This window comes from Clytia hemisphaerica, unplaced genomic scaffold (assembly GCF_902728285.1).
Source record: "Clytia hemisphaerica strain Z4C2 unplaced genomic scaffold, Clytia hemisphaerica genome assembly, whole genome shotgun sequence".
In the NCBI taxonomy this organism is placed as follows: Eukaryota; Metazoa; Cnidaria; class Hydrozoa; order Leptothecata; family Clytiidae; genus Clytia; species Clytia hemisphaerica.
In genome coordinates this window covers 206,908-230,564 of record NW_027103555.1, presented here as the reverse complement: position 1 = coordinate 230,564, position 23,657 = coordinate 206,908, and the positions used below count along the sequence as shown (strand labels likewise).

At 35.9% G+C, this 23,657-nt stretch overlaps 2 protein-coding genes across 2 annotated transcripts in view; one reads left to right on the top strand and one right to left on the bottom strand.

The window, feature by feature from the left end:
* The window catches only part of LOC136800438 (patatin-like phospholipase domain-containing protein 7), a gene marked incomplete in the record, with an annotated part of 54,397 nt that overhangs the window by 24,806 nt on the left and 5,934 nt on the right, over positions 1-23,657 (bottom strand). Inside the window, 24 exon segments of the mRNA XM_067057096.1 lie at positions 162-205; positions 694-771; positions 990-1,024; positions 1,127-1,174; positions 1,647-1,787; positions 3,358-3,411; positions 3,658-3,772; positions 4,954-5,017; positions 5,359-5,463; positions 5,578-5,735; positions 6,143-6,192; positions 6,319-6,445; positions 16,524-16,655; positions 18,781-18,917; positions 19,030-19,092; positions 19,546-19,623; positions 19,751-19,995; positions 20,428-20,809; positions 21,140-21,226; positions 21,586-21,652; positions 22,714-22,775; positions 22,997-23,077; positions 23,293-23,352; positions 23,474-23,573. Of these exon segments, the coding sequence (XP_066913197.1) occupies positions 162-205; positions 694-771; positions 990-1,024; positions 1,127-1,174; positions 1,647-1,787; positions 3,358-3,411; positions 3,658-3,772; positions 4,954-5,017; positions 5,359-5,463; positions 5,578-5,735; positions 6,143-6,192; positions 6,319-6,445; positions 16,524-16,655; positions 18,781-18,917; positions 19,030-19,092; positions 19,546-19,623; positions 19,751-19,995; positions 20,428-20,809; positions 21,140-21,226; positions 21,586-21,652; positions 22,714-22,775; positions 22,997-23,077; positions 23,293-23,352; positions 23,474-23,573 (2,513 nt within the window).
* On the top strand, positions 12,506-14,362 carry LOC136800439 (integumentary mucin A.1-like). The gene is made up of 4 exons (XM_067057097.1): positions 12,506-12,683; positions 12,940-13,641; positions 13,784-13,903; positions 14,179-14,362. Exons 1-3 carry the CDS (start codon positions 12,619-12,621, stop codon positions 13,884-13,886), a joined length of 870 nt encoding a protein of 289 aa, XP_066913198.1. The 5' UTR covers positions 12,506-12,618; the 3' UTR covers positions 13,887-13,903; positions 14,179-14,362.

Below are 23,657 nucleotides of genomic sequence, written 5' to 3'. Positions count from 1 at the left end.
TTTCCCCGATATTCAGAAAGGAAACCAATTAATGTATTGGGAATCTTTTTTTTCTGTAAATAGCGTCCGGCGCTACGGACTGACAGAAAATATTCAAAAATTTTAGGTGAAAGGTTACCAAAGGTAGCCTTTGCAAAGGAAGAGATAACGTAGGTACTGACCTGCTTCTAACATTCTTTTGATGATACCAACATGTGAAATACCTCTGTAACAAAAGAAAATGAAGCGGACAGTTATTATTTCAAAATGGCAGTGGGTATTTCCTAAAGAGCAAGCTGTAGAGAAATCTGCTCAACTTTAAATAAGTTTCAAACTTTCCGATGAAGTTAGCACTCCCGCCTATATTATGGAAGGGGTAATATACGAAGGGGTAACAAGTTTAGGCAAAACAGGGGTTCTTTGTCAAATAAACAGGTATTGCAACGTACATATTTTGTTGACAAAAATACTACCCTCGGATGTTATGCTGGAAAGTTTTTATGAAGTTTATATTGGGACGATTAGGGAGTTTTTTGAATTTGAACGGAGTGTCAGAAGTATTCTCGAAAAAATGCATTAACTATTTCTAAGTTTTCTGAAAAATTCAAATTCATTTAAGTATATAGTAGGCATACGTTGAAGGTTTGAGGTTTAACCCTCAGCTTTTTTTGGCTTTTTTGAAAGAAATCAGTTGATTACAAGGTTCAACTCTACCTGGCACCTCCGCCACCCAAGACAAGGCCAACTGCCGTTCCAGTCAACACACGAGCCAATCGAGCAAAATCTGACATCCTGCGATCAAATGAGAAGTATCACAAGTAAGTGAGTGGCTCAATCATTTTAATTTGGTCAAATACACAAAATTTGAATAATCGACAAGATTTTTGTTACAACGTAGCAGATCTTTGCTAAAGTCGATTGGGAATTAATTATAAACTTAGAAAACTAGAAACGAAGAAAAAACTTCAAAGATCATCTTTCTTTAAATCTAAGTGCGATAAAAATTATACCTATCTGGTCCCTCATAGTTTGGGTCGTCATGGTACTAAAATATAGTAAAGATGAAGAAAATAAGAAATCACTCAAACAAAAGAAAGCTCAAAGAACATTCGAGTTATGATTTTCAATCGAATAATGGATCACTTACACGGGCTGACAATAGTTTTCTTTTGAAGACTCTTCTTGGGCATCGAACCTAAAACGGAATACAAAGTAACTTTTCGATACATCTCATTTTTTCTTAATGTCTCAAACCCCTAAAGGTACAATCAGGGACAAAATACTTGGCACAAAACCACAATCGATTTGTAAGTGCTCTAAAGTAGGTTCGAAGGGTAGACTTTTAACTCTGAGTTTTAACGCTAGACTTAAGACTTAGGACCTTAGGATCCGAGGATCCAAAAGTTCAAAAATGGTCCAGTAGGGCTTGAAATATAGCCTAGAAACCAATAAATCCCTCCCAGATCGAAATAATCGATGAAATCAAGTTGAGGGCCTAAAATTGACATTCTCGCTCGAACTTCAATTTTCGAAAAATGGTAGATTAGCCAAAAGTGCAAATATATTATGGCACGGATTGTAGCAAATACGACATTACCCGAATAAAGGATGTTAATGCGACTTATCATTCAATTATATGGAGGGTAAAAAGAGAGAAGAACAAATACGTGATGATGCGCAGAAATCCAACGTCTGGCATTTAACCAATCGATTGTTTCGGTAGGTTGTTTGAATGTTTCGTCGTTGTACAAAAGAATAAGATCTTTCTGCGCACGGATGGTCGTCATATTCTCCAGCTGTGATTCCAACTATAAATCAAAACAAAAAATTCACTTAGATTCACTCCTTTAGCTTTTCTTCTCGGACAGAAATTAGACTTCTCAAAACAAATAATCCCTAATATTTAACATTTTCTTTCAAGTCTTTCAGACAAAAGGAGTCTTTTTAAGCATCAATGAGATGGACAAGCGTCTGAGACGGAAGAATTAGGAAGAGGTGCGATAGAATGGGAAATCGATTCAATCTCGTGGAGTGGCGTCGGAAGATAGACATACCAGAGAAATGTATAGGTTTATGAAGAAGTCAAAAAGGGTACTTTTGTAAAAGTGGTTATTATAGCATATTTTCTTGAGAAATTATCAAACGCGAAAATAGTTTCTCTCGTACGCAACCATCAACATCTGACTAGTATGCACCCCCCTGAGCTTAGCGGGAGCTAATTATTATTTTCGCGTTTGATAATTCTTGGAGCTGCCTCGATAAGGGGGCTATGTTTAGAGAATAGAGTAATTGAACTGGGGGCTTAGCAGATAATTCAAAAATTTCAAATATTTTGAAAAATCTATTTTACCGATTTCTAATTTAGACAAGGAAGGAAGTGTTTAATTCCCCTGATAAAGAGAAGCCCCTTTCAACACCTCGTAAGTAGCGACCAAAATTGTTCAATTCCTTACCCAAAGATTGGAGGAATCTTACAAAATGTAAAAAAAACAACTTTAATGCAGATCGTTATTTGCGTACTGTTTCGAATGAACCTCTTGTTTCAGGCTACAAAATCTTGAGGCGTGCTGAATCAAACAGTATCGGCCACATGCCAATGGTCTCGACGAGATGCGTGGAAGCCACAGAGCGTCGAACACTTCTAAGTATTCTAAGTAAGTATGCATCACTTTGGCTTTTGCCACTTTTTAAGCACAATTTTCCGTTTCGGGGAGGCGGGGGGGGGGCTTCATTCTTGAAATTTAGCTGGAGCTATTTTTATTAGCCCTTCCCCCGAAAATTTCTACGGGATGGACGCTTGTGCACTCTATGATTGAGTGTATTTGTGTGCTTTAATACTTTAGCAGAAAATAGTTATTTTCCTCATTAGAAAAACGGGATAAGCAAAGTGAAAATACAGAAAATTACAAATGAGTACTGAGGAGTATGGTAAACTCTGCAAACAACAGAAAAGTGAATGTATATAAAGTTTATACTTTATTTCGAAAAAGTCAAGCGACGCAGGCAATTTTTCAGAATTCATGATTCGAAACAAAGTTTATAAACGCACTTAATCTAACTGTATAAACCCATTTAAAAGAGTTGATTACAGGAGATTTCATCAGCCAGCGAATAGAGGATACCGGTGAGTTCAAGTTTCGTTTCGAGTTCTTCGACCGGCGGAATTCGCCATTTGCCAAGCCAAATTATGACTTCTGGGAATTACATATTCACATAGCTATGACAAATTTCTTCATGAGGCTAAAATTTTGATTCGTAGAATTGAATTTGAAAAGCCCATAATAATGTCGACAAACGTTTTCTTTTTGAAGGCGACCAGTAGAAAAAGCCAACTTCAGATTACGTTAGAAAGAATGGAAGACTCAAATAAGAATAAACCTTTCCAACAGCTGGGTCTTGGTCACCACATCCAACAATTAAGATGATGTCCGCCTTAGAAAAGAATAAGGAAAATCAGCCGTACATATTATTAACTTAGTGATTTAAAATTTATTTACTTTTAACATTACCAATAGGTTCCCGTAAAAGGACGGGTCTCTCTTACGTCTTTCCTCATCTTTCCGCCCTCTCTCTCTTCTACCCTCTCCCTCTATGCCTCTCAATCACTTTCACTCCTCCGAAACAAATGTAAAAACACTATTTATTGCTTTAAATCGCTAGATGATAATCGATCGATACCTGGCGCACACAACGTTTGGTCCATTCAGACATGTAGCTATCACACTGGTACAAAACAATGCGGTGAATGTCTTCTTGGTAACCTAACCAATTTAGCAACACATACTCATGAACACTGTAAAAAAAAAAACATAATTTCAAAATTCAAAATTACCAACACTAAACCACTATTCAATTCACTGCATTTTTGTCAGAAGCTAAACCAAGCCATACCATTGGTCAACTTTGCTTCAACCGATAGAATAGCTTGATTTGGCTTTGGTTGTCCAGAATAGAAAGCGAGTGTAACGCGTGAACGTGTGTACAATCTAAAATGGGCTTTTCCAGAAAAAAAACCGTACACCCCCTGTTGAGGAGCTCCAACCTTTTGTGAATTACCACCTTTAGTAGAGGGCATTTTGTAAAATCGCTCGACTGTTTTGTTAGAAGCACTTGTTATACATTTTTGGAAAGCTAAGGGGTAGGGGAATCGAAATTACTATGTTTCCAATTTTTTTTCGGACACTTTGGTGTGATTTTCGGACAAATATGACGGTCTCAGGCAAAAATCATAGGGTTAAAAATTAATGAAGATTTTAGCTCGAGAAAACGGAGACCTGTTGTATATTTTTGGAAAGCTCTCAAAAAATTAGGATTAGAGATATATTGCAAGTATAGGTGATTTCAGTACCTAACTCGAGATATTGAGCTTCAAAAAGCGCAAAAACTGGACAAAATAGCTGTTTCTGGCTGAAAAACACGGTTTTCAAGGGTTAATATCTCGAGTTAGGCACAGAAATCACCTATACTTGCAATATATCTCTAATCCCAATTTTTTGAGAGCTTTCCAAAAATATACAACAGGTCTCCGTTTTCTCGAGCTAAAATTTTCATTAATTTTTAACCCTATGTTTTTGCCTGAGACCATCATATTTGTCCGAAAATCACACCAAAGTGTCCGAAAAAAAATGAAAACATAGTAATTTCGATTCCCCTACCCCTTAGCTTTCCAAAAATGTATAACAAGTGCTTCTAACAAAACAGTCAAGCGATTCCAAAAAATCGAACAAAATTCCCCCTACTACTTGTAATTCCAGGCAATTTTAGGATCATACCCCTCTGAAATTCCGAATTTTTACAGATTTTCATTCATTACCCCCATGGAGTTTTGACGGATTTTTGTCTACTGCTATGGAGTTCCACTGCATTTCAAACCATACCCCCTTGGAATGGAAATGGGAATGGAAATGGAAATAGACTCCTCAACAGGGGGTGCACGTTTTTTTTCTGGAAAAGCCCAATGTACCAATGTTTTACCTATCCCAAACAGAACTTCCAAATCGTTTGGTGACAATGTCGCTTGTCAAGATAACTGATGGTCCTTAAAATTAACATCAAAATGATTAACTTGAATTTAACGAAACAGAGCAGACTCAAAATTTCGCTATTTGATAGCTTAAAGTCAACCAACGCAATCCACATTTTCTATTCTCTTTGGTTTATTTCCTTTGAAAGATGCTAAGTGTTTTAATAAGCTTTGAATCTGTATCAGGTACTGTTAAATGAGGAAAAAGAAATAGCTAAAAAGAATCCGTTCCATAAAAAAGTCGTACCTGTCTGACTTTTCAATATTTGTTATACAAAATTGTGCGGCAGTAAAATACTGACATAAACAATGTTTACCATTTTTTTAGTGAGGATGTTTCCTGAAAAATGACTTACCGATGTCATTAAGAGCCAGACCGAGCTCAAAAGTGAAATTTTGTATGGGTACAGAGTTCGACGCAGGGAAGATGGCTACTGTTCCAAGGTTATGCCCAACACGTTCTATAATATAAAAAGGAGTTGATTAAAATATTGCGTTTCCAGAAACTATTTTCTCTCCTTGAGGTATATTTTTTGATATGCGCAATGGAAAGTGGAAAGAAGATCGGAACCAACCTAATTTTGAATTGGTGATGACAGGAGGCGCAGAAGATTTTTTTTTCATGCCAAGAATGCGAGTTCCAAGAAGTTGCATCAAACGGCTCACCACTTGTGGATAGTGCAGTTTGATCGCATTCAGAAGACCCTCCGGTATTTGAGCAAGTTCTGTATCTCTATAAAAACATAAGAAAAACTTTCCCCATTAACACCAGTATGATTCTACTCAAACAAAATAGACAGACAAGAATGCGCAACAATTTCTAAGAATACATCTGAGAAATCCTCAAAAGGGTCTCCTAAAAAATTAATGACTGACTAATGAATTAACCTTTTACCTCGGCCGTTTTCAGTATATGACTCCGCTTTTTTAGAAAATGTATTTTTTTTAACTAGAGTTTTTCTTTTATCATATTCTATAGAATTATATAAAGAACAGTACTGGGTGGGTCATCTTTTGGTATTCCGATGGCGTTATCGTCAACCCAGTTAGAATATTCACTGAAAATTCCAACTCTTAGTCAGAAGAAATATAAGTCTATTGGTTACGAGGAAATAAAAAGATAAATTAAAAAATGAAAACCTGACAGCGTGAACTGAATTCGTCCTTGGGTAACTGGTGAGGACATCAACCTAGAAATAAAAATTGCTTGTTGAAACCGTCTATTAGATGGGTAATCTAAGCTACACAAAGGATTTAAACAATAAAATTAATCCAATAACCGGTAAAATGATAGAATTTTCTAATTGGTATCTTACCAGTCCAACGAATTCACCACGACCAAACTCATCCCCCAGTGTCTTTTTGCCCGTCTCTACCTGCATTTGAACAGCACGAAGACGTCCATTCAACACTATGTAAACTGAATCCGGATCTGCATTTTGACTGCAAGAAAATCAGTACTTAAATACAGGATGTGTCACTAGAATGTATACCCCTGGAAAATGACAGAATTTGAAAATGAACCCTCGGAAAAATTCTTTTCATAATTTTTAAAAGTGAGGATATACAAACTAAAATCAGTCTTTATACCCCATGGACATTTTTACAATAACCTTTTAACCACTGGAAAAATGAAAAATGAAAAATACTCATTCAAATATAAAATATATACAAATACCTTAACCTTTAGGCACCGCTGTTTTTTAAAACTGTACGCGCTGCTGCCGCTGTTATTTTCAGGAAAATGGACGGTTTACGGAAAAGGTCATAAAATCTGAACCGTACAAATTCAAGTAAAAAGTCAACCCATTTTGAAAAGCTAAGGATCTATTTTTTCAGATAATACCAAAAAAAAGCCTCATCACCCTTTTAAACCTGACTACACAGCCTCAAATCAAAACAGTAAAAATTCCATGTTTACGATTTTTTCACTTTTTTTCTTTTTTTTGACAAATTGATAGTCTAGCAAGCTAGACGACTAATTTATACATAGTAAAAATAAAGCAAAAAGTAATGAATGGAACAATTTTAGTACAAACTAAATCCCGTATTATTATTAGTATTGGTATTATTAGTATTACACGCATTATAAACGAATCCAGTCTAACAAATTGAATGTAAAAAGTGGGTACAAGGTAAAGATTGGTCCCAGAAAAATTATTTTGTTTTAGTTTCTGTTATAAGCCACCATTGTGTGAAATTTCAGGGCTGAAGAAGCTCATTTCATCTCAGAATCTAAGTTTCGGTGAAGCACACTTTTCCACCAAAATCGACACTCTGGCCACAACAGGTAAATTAAGTGGTCCCGTTGCTCTAAAATTGGCCCTGCACTTACCCTAAGCCTGTGAAATTACTACAATAATCATAATTAACTCTCTATCATGTAAATTCAAGCAATAAAACACCAGAATAGTGGAAAAACTGAGGCAAAACAGCCCTGAGTTGTTGGAGCTAGAGATAGGCATGTATGTCAGGAAATACCCCCTAAAACCCCTTCAAATCACATAGAAACTGCCAATAAAGGTTCTCTATCTCATATAATGATATTTATATGCTGAAACCAAGAAAAAACCAGACATAAACATGACTTTTCAGTCCAAAAATCCATCAAACACCCTCTGTCCACCACTAAAACGGTTGGCAAACGATATCATACTCCAGGATGCATCGTCTCTTATTTTCCCCCTATTTTCTACTTTCCTATCTTCTATCCTAATTTTCTATCTTTCTCAAGTGTTTCTAACTGTTTTCTAAGTATTTTTCTGAAATTTGCCCGTACCGGTGAAACAGGTCACCGACCCCGGCTCGAACCACCAAATGCAATCAACCTTGGTTTACAAACCCAACGCCTAACCGCTTACGCCGACGAGACACGGCAGAAAGTTGTCATTCACAAATACTTATAGCGTGTAATTTACAGACCTTAATTAAGAAAGCTCCCAACCCTACCGGTGTCCCTACAAGGATCCATACGGGATCCAAAGTTAAGTCACAGGGTACGAATGCCCCTAAGAAGGCCTTCAGCCTTATATTGTGACTTCCGAGCTCCAACCCTAACCCTAACTGATAATAACCGAGCCCCCGTCTACGTCCGCGGATTGAAAAATTTCACTTGCATCCTGGAGTATGATATCGTTTGTCAACCCACTAAAACGATGTTTTGTTGACATTTGAGAAATACACCGACATTGAGTTCCGATATCTCGAGATGTATAAAAGCAGGACCCGTAAAATTTTGAATGAATGAACCTTCACCCCTATCCTGTCTGCTAAATTTTACAGAATAGAATAATTCAAACTGGTCTTTATTTTATTAAACTTTGAAAGGACCCCAGTATCAAAACGTACGTGGTACGTCTCTCGGCCTGTATATATGCCGTACGTGGTACGTCTCTCGGCTTCTAAAGGTTAAGGGAACTTATTTTGGCGGGAACTAATTTTGGCGTTCAGCAAAAATCTTAAAGACTTTTAATTTTGGTGGGAACTTATTTTGGCGAATGATGAAATTATTTAATTTTGGTGGGAACTAATTTTGGCGCATGACGACGTAAATCTGTTCTATTTTGTCTTATTTTGAATAATTTTGATTAATTTCAGGGGTTATTTAAGAAGAAAAGAAAACAAAAACTTAAATTTCGGCGAGAACTTATTTTGACGAGTGAGCAAAATATTAGCGAGCACCTCACTAAAAACCGGGATTTTTTATCTCGTTTCTTAGTGAGTTCCACTTTGACGATTTTCGAAAAATAGAAGCCTTTCAATTGCTTTGACGCAAATTCGATTATTTTGCTACTGCAGGAGCTTCGAAAGTTAAAAGTGACGTCAAAAAATCGAATGTTTGGAGCCCGAAAACCCGGGCTCAAAACATTCGAAAAAGTCGCAAAGTGGAATAGACGTTAATTGCGTAGAAAAAGCGCGGTTGACGTCTAGTATAGGCTAGCAAAATATTTAATTTTGGCGGGAACTAATTTTGGCGAATTTTGTCCAATTTCGCCAAATCTGCCAAATTAAGTTCCCGCCAAAATAAGTTCCCGCCAAAATAAGTTCCCTTAAGGTATATAAATTATTTTCTGATTTCCCCCTGGAAATGCTCGTCTATACCCATGTATGGATATAAAATGAAATGGCTCATTAATATTTCTAATATTAATATTTGTGGCCAAAAGGCGTAGTAGTGTAGTGGTTATCAACCTTGATTCCCATCTGGGAGGTCAGGGATCGATTCTCAATCGGTGCTATGATTCACTTGGCAAGTGAATTTACCTTCGCCCGGGTCGACCCATGCCTTGTAAGGGGGCCTGGGCACCATCACTCTGATAAAAGAGTATGGGAGAGAATGTCAGGCATTGCATGTGGTGTGGTGACGATACTCATAGGTTCAAAACCTGCAAAGATGTATGTCCTCCCGTGTAGTTCGAGTATCGTCGTCTATACACCAATAACTCTGGCATGTCGCGAGCGCAGGGTTAGCAGTGTCTGGTAAGCGTGGTAATTTCCCTATCCTAGGGTAGGTATCAATCCAGGGATATGGCCTATTCCGAATAATTCGGAGGGGAGGGTTCACATCACTTCTCTTCTCTATTTGTGGCCAAATTATGGATTGACACCTTCCGAATAAACTTTTTAACTATTGTCTACGGCATTCCGTGGGGCAAAAATTTATTACATTCCTATAAAAACTACTTATTTTTAACAATTTTGTTGATGTCCCTTTAATTAGTTGTTTGGATAAAATGTTCAAGGAAATGCGCACTAATCCTAAGTATTATTACATTAGTTGCTAAAAATTTTTGTTTCAAAAATTTCTGCACTCTCTGGATATGTCCAGGACTTTCCATTTTTATTGGTTCTCTTCATATATGATAGTGGTGGATTCATTTTTCAACAACTCCAAGATGCCAGTGTGTTCCAATTTCCCTCTATCCAAAATGTGATAACATGTTCTCCTAACTGAATAGACTTTACTGACATTACTTTCACTGATCTACCCAAAATACCACACATAACATTGTTCAAATCTTCAACTTTTAAGTGTCTTCAAACAACGAGAATTGCTTAGAAAGGAAATTAGTTTCTCGGCATATCCCTCTGTTGTTAAATTTTTGTAATTTTAAAATTTTGATCGAAAAACTAATACTGTTGGCTTTAAAGACATGTCTGAAATCCTGAAATATTTCAAGTCACTATACATACGTTTGTTTTTCTCGTCATCTGTTGAATCGACATCAGGATAATGATCTTGCTGATGGGCTTTGATGGTTTCTCTCAATTTAAGTTTGATTTTCTTAATTTCATTTGCAGGTTTATTATAGTTTTTCATTTCTGAACGTTCTTCCTCATCCACATAATCAAAGCCTTTGTTGAAAATCATTTTTCTAAACGCTTTTACCTCTAACGTTTATTTCATAGTAAAAAATCACAACCCTCTTCCCTCTGGTAAATTATGCACCAGCATCAATTTTCTGCGTTTTGCTTCAGGTTCTGCTGAATTTTTCAACGAAGTTCCTTTGTACTATTCAGTATTCGGACCAATATCCAAACAAAAATTGTTCACCAATTCCCTTCTGCTAGATTTGGTAAATTAATTTCAAGTAATTGACTGATCTTCTTTCCGTACAAAGAACAACAATATTCAATACATTTAAAAAAAATCCTTGGATAGAGCTGATTTAAAACGTTTATCATCAATAAAATTTGTAGCACAATATTGTATTTAAAAGGGCCATTCGGTATTTGGATCACTTAAACCATTGAAAAGGATAGGAAAAGTGGAACACAAGACATCGTAATGTTGTTTCAGTGTCCAATAACAATCAAAGGAAAGGTCGTGTAATATGAATTATTGTTAACCAGTTACTTTTTCGAAGCGGGCTACACGACTTTTTGCGCAATGCAATTGGTTCTTTTCGCATGACGACGGGCCTACACTATATAGTTGCCCGTCGTTAGGAAAATTCATTGTGACGTCACTTTTCCAAAGGAAAATTAACATTTTTTTACCTCATTACGAACATGTATATTACTAACAAAAGCTGCACTACAATAAAAATTTACACTACGTAAACACAAAACGGTTTTATATGTTCAATTAGAATTTCCTGCGTCGTTACCCGTACTGTAATTTTCTACTTTACTGTTATGATATTTTTTGAGGAAAATGAACATTGCGTTGACATCATTTCTCTCGTTTTTTTCATTTCTGACGTCAGAAATTATAACAACTTTTTATCACTTTTCGCTTGTTTTTCCGCTTTATTTCGCTATTTTTCCTGGATAAAGCGCTAAAAATCAATCGAAGCTGAAGGAAACGGTTAACAAATACAATAATGACCGGTTTTTTCGGGCTGCACTGAAAATATTATAATGAGTGCAGCAGAGCAAAATATATTAAAATTTATTTTTTCTCCCTTGAGACTTGCAACATAATTAGTATGTCAGCAATGTTTTTCGGGATTTTTTCAAGCGAATTTGATTTTAATTAGTTTGTTGTAGAGTGTATGAAGAGAAGTTGTATGTACTGTAGATATGTGAAAACATTTTTTAACCTTAAACGAATTTTAATTCTTACTTTTTATTTTTGATTTTAGACCTGATGATGATCAAATTGATCGAAATATATATATATTGTCAACTAAATAATGATACCGTTGTTGGATCTTATTTTTCAAAAAGAGCAAAATATAGATTTAAGCATTTCCATATCAAGGAAAGTCTCCGCATAATGTCTTCTTAAAAATCATTTCTCGAAAGAGTTTTGAAATCTCATAACGAAACTGCAATCTACAAGAAAATGAATTTTATATTGAAATGTCGAAAAAAGTTTAAATCATTGGGCTTTTCCAGAAAAAAAATCGTGCACCCCCTGTTGAGGAGGTCCGTTTCCGTTCCAAGGGGGTAAGGTTTGAAATGCAGTGGAACTCCATAAGGGTAGACGAAAATCCGTCAAAGATAAGCAGAATTCCAAGGGGGTAATGATTGAAAATTTGTAAAAATTCGGAATTCCAGATGGGTATGATCCTAAAATTGCCTGAAATTCCCAGGGGGTAGGTCGCAAAAGGTTGGACCTCCTCAACAGGCGGCGCACGGTTTTTTTCTGGAAAACCCATTTTTTGAATTTGGAAATTTTCTGTCCTAGCCCGATTTGGGTAAGGCCTAAATCTTAGGGAAGGGATCAATTTTTAACATTGGACTTTACTAATAAACGCTTCTTTTAAACGCCCCCTCGAATAACCAATTTCAGGTTATTTTATTTTTCGTTGTGAATCCCAATACAATGAGTGATAAAATGAAATGACATTAGACCACAAAATAATTGAATAGCTTGAGCTGATCAATAAAAATACGAAACATATTTAAATATGAACATTTTTAAAGAGCAAAGGTCTTATCTACTGTCTCTAATATCAGACATAGAAAGTGTTATATTATTCCTTACAATACATTGTACATTTCTCATTTCTTTCACAATGTAATTTAATCTAATCTTATTTATCACGAAGGATGGTATCTTTTAACAAAAAAGAGTAGAAACTGGCTGATATCATTTGCTATTCACTCCAGTGCAAGCTAGAAAGACGGGTCGACACGGTACACGAGAATATCAAAAAAGCATCAAAATGAAAATCCACCTGAAACGTAGTATTTTAATCATCTTCTTTATCAACATTAATGTTTTGTTAGGGTGAGTATTTTTTTCATGGAAAGCTCACGCTGCTAAAGCGAATTCAAACTAGAAATAAAATTTGCTGCTTTGTCGGGTCTTAGCGACGTTATGTGTCTGCTACCTAACAGTTTTCTAAATAGAAGATTAAGGGTTCACATATATAGCTTTGGATTAAGGCTTTTAGATATGTAAGAAAATAACAATGGGTTTGCCAAAAACATTTTGATAAGATAAACAGCACGTTGAAAAAATCATTATATCAATTTATATGAAGGCAAAGTACTACGACTACGACGACTGCGGCTCCTACTACGACAACAACAGCGGTTCCCACTACGACCACTACAACGGCTGCTCCTACTACGACCACAACAACTGCAGCTCCAACTACGACCACGACAACAGCGGCACCTACTACAACCACGACAACAGCGGTACCTACTACAACCACGACAACAGCGGCACCTACTACGACCACGACAACAGCGGCACCTACTACAACCACGACAACAGCGGTACCTACTACAACCACGACAACAGCGGCACCTACTACAACCACGACAACTACCGCTCCTACTACGACCACGACAACAGCGGCACCTACTACGACCACAACAACTACCGCTCCTACTACGACCACGACAACAGCGGCACCTACTACGACCACGACAACTACCGCTCCTACTACGACCACGACAACAGCGGCACCTACTACGACCACGACAACGGCCGCTCCTACTACGACCACGACAACAGCGGCACCTACTACAACCACGACAACGACCGCTCCTACTACAACCACTACAACTGCCGCTCCTACTACGACCACGACTACAGCCCCTCCTACGACAACTGCGACGGGTCCAACGGTCAAACCAACAAAAAAACCATCACATAAAGGAATCATAATCGCCTGTATTATTGGTGCAATTGTGCTTATTTTAATCATTGCAGTGATCATTTACTGCTTAAAAAGGTAATATTACCATCTTTCTCAAAAGAAGAACGCATTTTTATATGGTTTTTAGACGTCCATAATTTCGGTGTTTTATAATAGAAAAGAATCAATAACTTTTAATAACTTTTTCTGATGTGATGTTTTTTCTTTCTTTGAATAGACGTCGATCAAGTGACAACGCGGACAAAATGAAGTTGACAGAAAATGACGAAAACAAGAAACATTATGATGCAACTTACAGCTCCAAAGCGGCTTATGAATAGACAACTGCAGTATTTAGGTAAGTTAAAGTCCCTTGCAATGCAAAAGCTCTTTTGTCATAAACATAAAATATCTTCATGATATTTGAGGCAGTAATTCAAGGAGAAGGTTAGATAAGAACTTTTTTTTACGTAATATCTCAAATTAACCGCGACTCTGATTTCTTTCCATGTGATCTATATGAAATACGAAACAATTACGAAACAAAGTTAATCCTTGACAACATAATACGATTTGCAAGGCATTATTTGGTTCATTCTATATGTATTAATTTGTCGATTGTCTATTCCGTAGGGATGAGCATCGGAGACCAAGCATGCATGCACTGAATGTATAAAACACAGAGTGTAAAAAGTTGAAGGAAACTCAGAGAGAAGCTCATCATTCGATGTCCAAACTTATGTATTCTATCTAAAATTGTTTTTCATGTCTAAATTTACTTATTTTATTTAAAATAGCCATCTTTTTTAGGCAAAAACGAATGTATGATGCCGTAAGATACTTCAGTTAAAAAATATAATGATAAACATTCCTCGGTTTCCAATTCTTTCTAGTTTGTGGTCAATGCAGTGATTTTGTGATAAAGCCTTTTATCTTTTCACTTGATGAACTCGTTTGTTTTGCAAACGTGTTCAACCTGGCGTATTAAGCAATTTCAGAGAATGATTTTTTTTTTCATATCAGGATAACGTTTGATGTAGATAAATGACCAATTTGAAGTTTGACTCACTCACTCAGTTTACTTTACCCTTTTCCATGGAACGTTGTTAAAAAAACACCATAGAACACAAAAAATTTCGCAAACTTAATTCTGGCTCACCCAGTTGATTTATTGAACATGAGCACAACGTGTCCGGAAAAATTTTGCCTTAAAGTTTGGTATTTCATAGACCGGTCTGAAAAATTTACGTTGTCCCCTTTTCTGAACTTTCTACTTCAAGCTCTTTTGGCACTTTTCATAGTGATTTTACAAATTTGTGAATTCCTAATATAACTTTACGCTGCATAATATAAATTAAATAATCATTAACCCTTCAAATCTTTTTCATAACTTTTGAAATACTCATCCAATTGACTTAAAATTTTGCAAGTGTGCACCAGATATGAATTGGCATTTTTGGTGCACCATTCTTTGAAAATACCGCAAATAGGACCCCCCTCTTATTATTTTTCACTTCATTTTTTTGTTCAAATTTTGTGAGGCAACTCCACGTGTATTTTAAGGGCAGAGGGCAAATCTTTTGCAACCTGCTGGTATCATGTATTTTACAGACCAGCCCAAAAATGCCCTGTTTGCCTAAAACACCCAAGAGATACTGTATCTAGTGATTGGAAAATGCTATTGACTTCAAATTTTGAGGTTCTTGGATCACTTCTTGAACAAAAACGGTCAAAAAACGGTCAAAATCTTGTGTGGATTTTTGTCAAATTTTTGCATTTTTTCGACTTTTTAGCTTAAAATCTCGCTGAAAAGACTCAGTTTTGAGATTCCAATTCGTGCCAGTTATACCAAAAATGACGATTTCTAACTCAAACTGGGCATTACAGGAGGGCTTCATCCTCCTACATAGCCCATGACCAATATACTCGTCATTGGCACTTAAAGAGTTAAACCGTAATAATTTAGCTGGTTGAAATAAATGAAAGAAAAAACAAGCATATGCTATACACCGAAACCATAGTCATTATAAAAAACCCCGGTCTGGAAGGCTTTTGTTTCTTTTTGTTAGAGCTTGCGTTCGCAAATCGACTTGTTTTGCATACTTTTTGATCATGTGATTATTAAATTAACCAATCCCAAGAGTCGAAAATGGTAACGTGATCAAAAAGTATGCAAATCGCAACTTGCCTTTTATTTACAACAAAAGAAAAGTTGACAATAAAGCTTAAACATTACATTACCAGACCAGAGTTCTTTATAATGACTATGCCGAAACGGTGATAGTAAAAATACCACTAAAATAATAACAAATCGATCACAACAACATCTCAGATTTTTTCAATTTTGAATTGATTTTGGTGAGTCCCCCGATGCCTACAATCAAAATATTCTATCCCCCCTCGTTTTTCCCACCTTGGCTTGAAAAATAATTCTTTACCCCCATACGTCCTTTCGGCCTCAAAACCCAGGGGAGGACACTATGGGCATCAAGTACCATTTTAGGAATCTCTGGCATCTGGGGGTGAACCCACAACCTTGCGTACCATAGCCGGAAGCTCTACTACTGCACTACGGTTGCTGAGTATATACCTTCGCCCGGGTCAACCGATAGCATGTGAGTAGAATAGAGTAACATAACTCTGATGCAAGAGCATTTGACATTGTCAGACATTGTAATGTGATTGAATTTCTTCTGTACAAGCTTACAGGTGCTTACTCCCACTCTCTCTGCTCGAGTGTGATCATCACACATCAAGATACTTGTGTGCCTCGTACATTGTATCAGAAAAGTTTGGAGTAGCACTATGAATTCCAACTAGAAGGAGAGGAATTCCTGCTTTGAAAGGAGAAGGACCCATTCCTGTGATCTGGAGGTGCAATATCTATATCCATTTTACCCCTAATGAAAACTTTTTCCAAATCAAAAAGATTATGAAATTCAAAAATTTAATTCGAAGGAGGGAAAAAAAAGGCATACCTATACAAAGGTTTTCCAGCCTCAAGCATGGTCCAATCCAAAGCAAAATCAATATTTCGAACGAAGGAAGATAATTTTTGAATCATACTGTTGGCAACTGGTAGCACAATCTTCGGATGCTCTTTTATCAAACTGTGCAAAAACAAAAACAATAACATTATGTACATTCTGATCGAAAACTGTATGTAGACCGCCTGTTTTTAAAAACGATTTCAACTAATAGTTATGAGACATCATGCAGAATAAAAAGCTACATTTGTAATCAAATCATAAAACAGGATTTCGAATTGATTCGATTCTACGTAATTCGCAAGGAAATTATCAATCAAACAAAACGAGTGGCAATTGCAAAGCTCTATAAGATATTCATAGTTTTGCTTATATCCCTTATAATAAAACCCAGCTTTTCACCGAGATTTTATTGCGGATAAATAATTACCTAGACAAGTTCTGTAATACGAGTACACGCTTTTTTTTATAAGAGTGTCCATGATGAAAATGACCAAGAAATTTAGAATAATGCTAAGAATATCACTTTCATGGAATTTGGCTATAATGCTAAGAATGCCACTTTAGAGCATTTTCAATTATAAATTGTCAATTACCCTCAAGTAAAGCATCATTTCACAAAAATGCCATTTTATGCTTGAGACGTATGCAAATCTAGTACTAGATCCTAACCTAAGAATGATATGTAAGAATATTTTAGGATGAATTTCCCAAAAAAGTTAAGAATATCCATGATGAAATGGATTTACACCATTCTTATATAAAAAAGCGTGTATTTCTCTACACCTGTTTCCGATTTTCTCTAATAGGACAATTATTCCAATTTTTCTCTGATTATAATTTGCACCATAAAAATTGCTGTCAAAATTGAGTTTAAAGATTAAAGATATTTTTTTCTTAAATTATAACTAACTTATCTGATTTTTTTTGTCCTCATATTAATGCGGACAGATAAAGTTTTATCCAATTTTTATGTAGTTGGAGTTGTAGTTGTAATTTATCTTTATATTAATAGCCGTAGTCTGTATGTGTGTTTGTTTTTTGTGTGTCACTTTCGCTTTCGCAAGCAATGTTTTGTTCTTTTAAAAGATCACTTTTGCTCCTTGCTCCACAAATGTGTTAAATCAGATTCGCGCCGTTTTATAAATAAGTTTCAGTTGTTCGATAAGTTTGTTTTAATTGATATTGATAGACTTTTTTTTCTTTTTTTTCTTTTCTTTTGTTTTATGTTTTCGAATGTAATTAACGACCTTATTTGATTTGAGACATTCGAATTCTTTTCAAAACAAAATAATCTGTTAAAGAAAAGAACAAGTATAAAATAAAACATAAGAATCACAAGACAAGTTTGTTAGAACAACAGCAACATTAAAAATATATTCAAAATGCGGTAAAAACTAGAGTTCTTTCTTCGTAAAAAGGGACCTTTAAACTTCTATGTTGATAATTATTTTGCTGTAAATCTAAGTCATTGTTGAATTTGAAAAGTTATGACGAAGTTATTTTATAAAAAGTAACATAAAATTGCGCTATCACGCTTTTTTGTCTGCGTGTCCTAGATGCCTTCCGGGGGGACTATGGTTGCGAGCTGACTTTCGGCCCTGCCCTTCGGACCCTTAGCAGAATAAAGAGAATAAACAAGGGAAATTGTGTGAATTTTAATTCACTTTTTAGGACTAATTTGACCAAATCTCTATCTTTCTGGGGGCAAAAAGTTGAAATTTTCCTATTTTTCCGATTCTTAGTGGGACTGAAGTTTGATTTTCCCATTTTTCAAACTGCCATGTTTAAAAAAAAGGCACCATTTAGGCCGGCACATACCAATAACCTGCTCTTGCCTAAGTACCCCCCCCCCTGGGCTGCCTTTTTTCGACGAATCTCGTGTCATGTCTATTATTTCACTCCGCCTATCTTGACATCAAAGTTTGAAGAGAATTCTTCCCTTTAATTTTGATTTCATCGTGTTTAAGCCACCTTCCCAACATCCAAAGGACTTTAAATGCGTTCAGCAAACAGCTAAACCGGCGTGAGACGCCGGGCACCTGCTAGTTTCCCTCTATTATTAGTGCGGCACCTCTTAAATAAAAATTTTAATCAGTCGCATCAAACTAGAAAAATAACGGTAATGTTTTTTTTGCTATGACCCGTACAGAAAGTCAAAACCGAAAATTGAATCTAAATTGAGGCCTCTTTTGGTTTGTTTACTTGATTTTAAGAGAGAAAGACAAAACATGATATAGAGGCTTACTTGTAGAAGTTTAATTTGCTGATGATGACGACGTAAGAGATGGCGATGGCTTTGACGGAGAAGAAGGACGGTTCACCAGTCAATAAGGAGAGCGAACCAACAAATTCACCTGGTACACAGTTAAACAAAGCCCATTCCTGAGGGAAATAATTCAAATTAATCAAAGCTCTCTTAGTTAACCATGTTTACGCATTTTCATGCAAGATTTTTTAAACATGAAAGCAAAGTTCAAACGAAAGCATTTCTCACCTTGTCTTTATCTCGTTGGCGTATTTGAAGGATACCTTTGACCAAGAATACAAGACTCGAATCCTAAAACAGTAGAGAAATTTTTTTTCTGTTGATCATGCAAATGATGATTTTTTTGATTGCACAAGTTGGTCACTTTAAGAATTTGGTCCGGTCGATTCTTGTCTTTAGTTTATTTGCAAAAAAGTTTATACTGTCTTCAACAGCTTCTGAAAGTTTCGAGTGATTTAAAATGATGAAAAAGTCAACAAATCTAAGGTCCAAAGGTGCAAGCTATCCTACATATTACAATTTACCCTTGCGATTACACGTTTTTAAATTATAAGAATGTACTCTATAAAAATTATGAAACTGGATAAAAAATAAGAATATGCTGTATGAATATGTTATCATCATAGATTTTGGCACAACCTTCAATAGTTTCACACAAATGTCGTTTTATTCATGTTAAATTTAAAGTAATTCAAATAAGGAGATTTGATGAGAGCTTATTTATATATTTTCGTGGAAACATACCGTATCTCCTTGGCGAGCCAAGAAACGCCCTTGGGGAACAACATCGATAGATAAAATGTTATCTAACAGTTTGGGAGTCTGAAAGAATAAAAGTAAAAAACATCAATTTTGCATTACACTTTAGTTCACAAATAAAGATATAAGGTGCAGTTTTCAGCAAATTAAGTGTCAATCAAAAGAAAACATTTTTTATTAAACTTCTTACGGGTAGATTGAGAAGTTTGACGAGATCACTCCTTGCGGCAGCCAGCATTTTATCTTCTTGTTCTTTCGTCAGGCCACCATAATCTCCTTCAAAGACTGGTGGTGCAGTGGTCCGTGGGATATCAAACGTAATCATATCTTCATCAACACCTTGCGAAATTTTGCCAGCCTCATTAATGTCCATTCCAACGCGACCAAGGACAGCTTCAAAATCTGACTTGGGGCCACCAAGCGTCGATTGAACGGCTAGAAAATTTTACAAAACATTATCTTGTGAGATTCAAAACATTGAAATAACTTGAATAGGTTATGATAGAGTTCAGCCAGGATTTTTCCCATTCTGCGATGAAAAAAGTTAATGAATGATAACTGCAAATCAGAAGGGTGCTCCAAAAATATACAACTTTGTCGTTGAGGATTGAATAGGATAGGATTGTGGCAAGGATTAATTCTAATTGGGTCTGTGACTCTGTGATTCAATTTAAATCTCGAACCTAAAAATTAGCACCTGTTTGAGTATTTCACAGATAGTAAACTAGGTTACCAGGCTGAATAGAATTCTTTTTTTCCAAAGTACATAATTTCACTTTATAAAGTTAAATGTAACACTAACACGATAAGGCAAAACTTTCAATATAACTGGTTGATCTAGTCCTAAATTCTAAAAGCTCATCTTACAACTGCCGTAAAGGTTGACTAGTTTGCCGTGTGATCCAGTTCTTTTCATGGGTGGTGCGTTAGTACTGCTGGATGCATTTCCATCCATCGCATCTGATGTTTGTTGAGGGGAGCAGGCTTGGTTGTTTGTCTTGAGTGAAGAGAACGACGAAGTTCTTTTCATCGGGGAAGACGCTTCTCTTGGTTCGTTCTGATGCTCTTGGGCGTCTTCTTGGATGGATGTTATGCTTGCGAAATGGCGTCGTGGTGTGTTGGGTGTAGTCTGTGTAACGGGCGGTGCACTACTACATACTGCTTCATTAGATTTTGTATTCAATGGCTCTACGGTTTCATTCAATGAATAAACTGATAATGATTTCAATTCTTCATTGACCTTGCGCGACTGCAAAAAATGTAGAGGGTAAAAATATGTCACGAAAAACATGTTTTCATGGTTGAGAAACCTTTGCAAGGGAATTGTGATTTATTTTCTTACAACAGTTAACCACATTGCGTTACAAGACGAGAGATTAAAGATTAGACCATACTTGGTGAAATACAATTGAATTAAAACTGGGGGAATAAAAATCAAACTACAACCAAAACGGCAAAACCAGCACCCGATAAAGCATGCGCATTAGGTCGTTTCTGTTCAATGCAGTAATTTTCCAATAATTATCTGTTAGAATTTTGAATCTTTAATAAAAATGAAATCGTCGACAAGATGACATACAACAACGTTGCTAATCAACTCTGTAGATAACCCGAGAAATTGGTGAAGTGCCATGAAGGTGACTTGCTGTAGTCTCAACATAACGATCTAGAAGAGATAGAAAAAACATTTTTCTTTGCTAGATATCTTTGATAATCGGGAATTTCGTTTATTGGTGTAAACTCTTAAATGTTCGAGGAATCATTGTAAAAATTAATGGATGGCTAAGGCCAAAGGACCAGAATTTCTGAAAATACTTACAGAATTGTCATAAAAATGACTGAAATAGCATTTGTGTGCTAAAAAGTGCATCACGTTATCAGTAAGATGCAGAACATCAAGTCTGGCTTTTTCGTCAAAAACAACGGTTGACTTATTGCTATGTTGGTTCAAGAGGGGCCTCATGGGGGCTATTAATTATGGCAGGTTTTAATAAAGTATGAAAACAAGAATTAGTTTCTTTATACCTGAACAACTCTGACAAGGGATTCTGGATGATCTTCAAATATTCTTTTGAACGCACGAGACGGCAGCCTAAAAGCATGAAAAATAAAGAAAATATCTTTTTGGGGATCACTGTGTACAGTGGTCGAAAGAAATAAGGTTTTTTTCTGGTCGGTTATTTTAGTGTTACCCGAAGGGTAACAATGGTTTGGCCTGAGGGGCAGAACTTTGAAGATTTGTCCCTTTTGATTGCTTTAAAACTCTTATTTTCATGTCAATTAGTTTTTGGTTTTACATTAGCTTGAAACAAAGAATGGTAAATTGCTTTTCAAGCTTTAAAACTATCAAAACATATGTCAATCTCTCGACTAAAAAAGGAAGCATAAGACAAACTGTCGTCAGTAATAAGAAATGTTAAGAAAGTTAAGTTTAGATAAGTTACAGATTGATAGGATTTAAAGAAACGTAAAACGAGGAAATTAGAGAAGAAAGTTACGGAGGAATAAAGTTCTAGTAACGAAGGAATTAGAGAAGAAAGTTACTACTAGTATAATAAAAAGTAGATAAAAATCGAACGTCAAGGTTAGTTTAAGTCACTCAAAATTATTTTCACAAATCCGAAAATTTTCGGGAGGGTGATTTTTTTTCTGGTTGAAAACCGACCGCTATTTCGATCACTGGAGCAAATTACCTTTAACCTTCCAAGCTGAAAACAAAAAAAATCTTTGGACGTTGGAACGCAACCATAGATAAGAAATTTCTAAAGTCGCCTTCCGAACGAAAATTTAGAAAAGTACTTTGAACCAACGATCTAACTTGTTAACGTTACTGTCCAAACATAAATAACTGTTCAATTATGCCTTGACCCCCCAATACTGCCGAAAATTGCCTTTGTTCTTCCAAAAAGCTATCGTAAGCCATCAATTAAAAAAATCACTACTTTCCTCTCAAAATTTAAGAATCTCGACGCCCACTTCGATTTATGTAATTCTTATAAAAAACTGAGCACTAATATCAGAATTTTACCCATTCATTGACATCATCCAAACATCGAAACAGAACTTTCTGCTTTGACGGGTAAATTTTCGGGGAATAGCTTTTAAAGGCTACGAACAAATTGATTATGTTTTTAGTATGATCAGTATACTTACAGAAGTACAGTGGAATCCATTGCTGCTCTCATCAAAACAGCATATTTGTAGTAAGTGTTTCCCTAAAAGAAAATCTTTACATTATTTGGAATGTTAAAGACTTGTATTGAGAAGCTGACTACTGAAAAACTTAGCTGTTGTATCTAAACATCGAGGACAATTAAAAGCACGTTCAAAGCTAATTCTTCTTTTCCTGTTAGTCACCGCGGGTGGGCGTTGGTTTAAAACCAACCTATACATATACGAAGCTGTGTGCAGTGTTTGATTAAACAAGCAGCCGTACCCGTATTGCATCCAATATGTTCATCACACTGTAAATGTTTTCTCCTGGTTTGACCTCTTTTAGAAGCATTTCTGTTCCTTTCTAAAAATGACACATAAAAATATAGTAAAAGAAGGTCATTCCTAGTGTTCTGAATTTGAATCAAAAGAAGAAGCATGAGGAACCGACAAAAAGGGGGAAAAAATAACGAAAGAATACACAAAAAGTCCCTCTGCAGAGGTTGAGAGGGAAGACAGAGAGGGAAGACAGAGACAGAATCCTTTTACGTGCGTTGAAAACTGTACAATTCTTTTTACCTTGTCAACAAGATAAAGATTGATTTGACCAGTCTGAACAATATAAATTGCTTCTTCCATCTGTACAAAATGTAGCAAAAAATGTTACATTAAAATTGAGAGCGAGAAACACATTCAAATTAAACAGGTAAAGTTGAAAAAGTGTTAAAAATTGAAACTTTGATGTAGGGGTTTCACTTACATTTCCTGGCTTGAAAAGTATTTTTCCTTTCGGGAGAATTTTGGTGACGATATGTTTACAGAGTTCGAAAAACAAAGGCTTCTCAAAGTGACCAAACACCCTAAGTAAAGAAGTGGAAAATGGTAAGCGAAATCAATATTCACGAGCAGTCGCGAGGCTAAAATGATTAATTTCTTTTGCGACC

Coding starts and splice junctions, on each gene's coding strand:
- LOC136800439 (XM_067057097.1), top strand. CDS start 12,619: ATGAAAATCCACCTGAAACGTAGTATTTTAATCATCTTCTTTATCAAC. Junction 12,684..12,939: donor AACATTAATGTTTTGTTAGG/GTGAGTATTTTT, acceptor ATTTATATGAAG/GCAAAGTACTACGACTACGA. Junction 13,642..13,783: donor ATCATTTACTGCTTAAAAAG/GTAATATTACCA, acceptor TTCTTTGAATAG/ACGTCGATCAAGTGACAACG.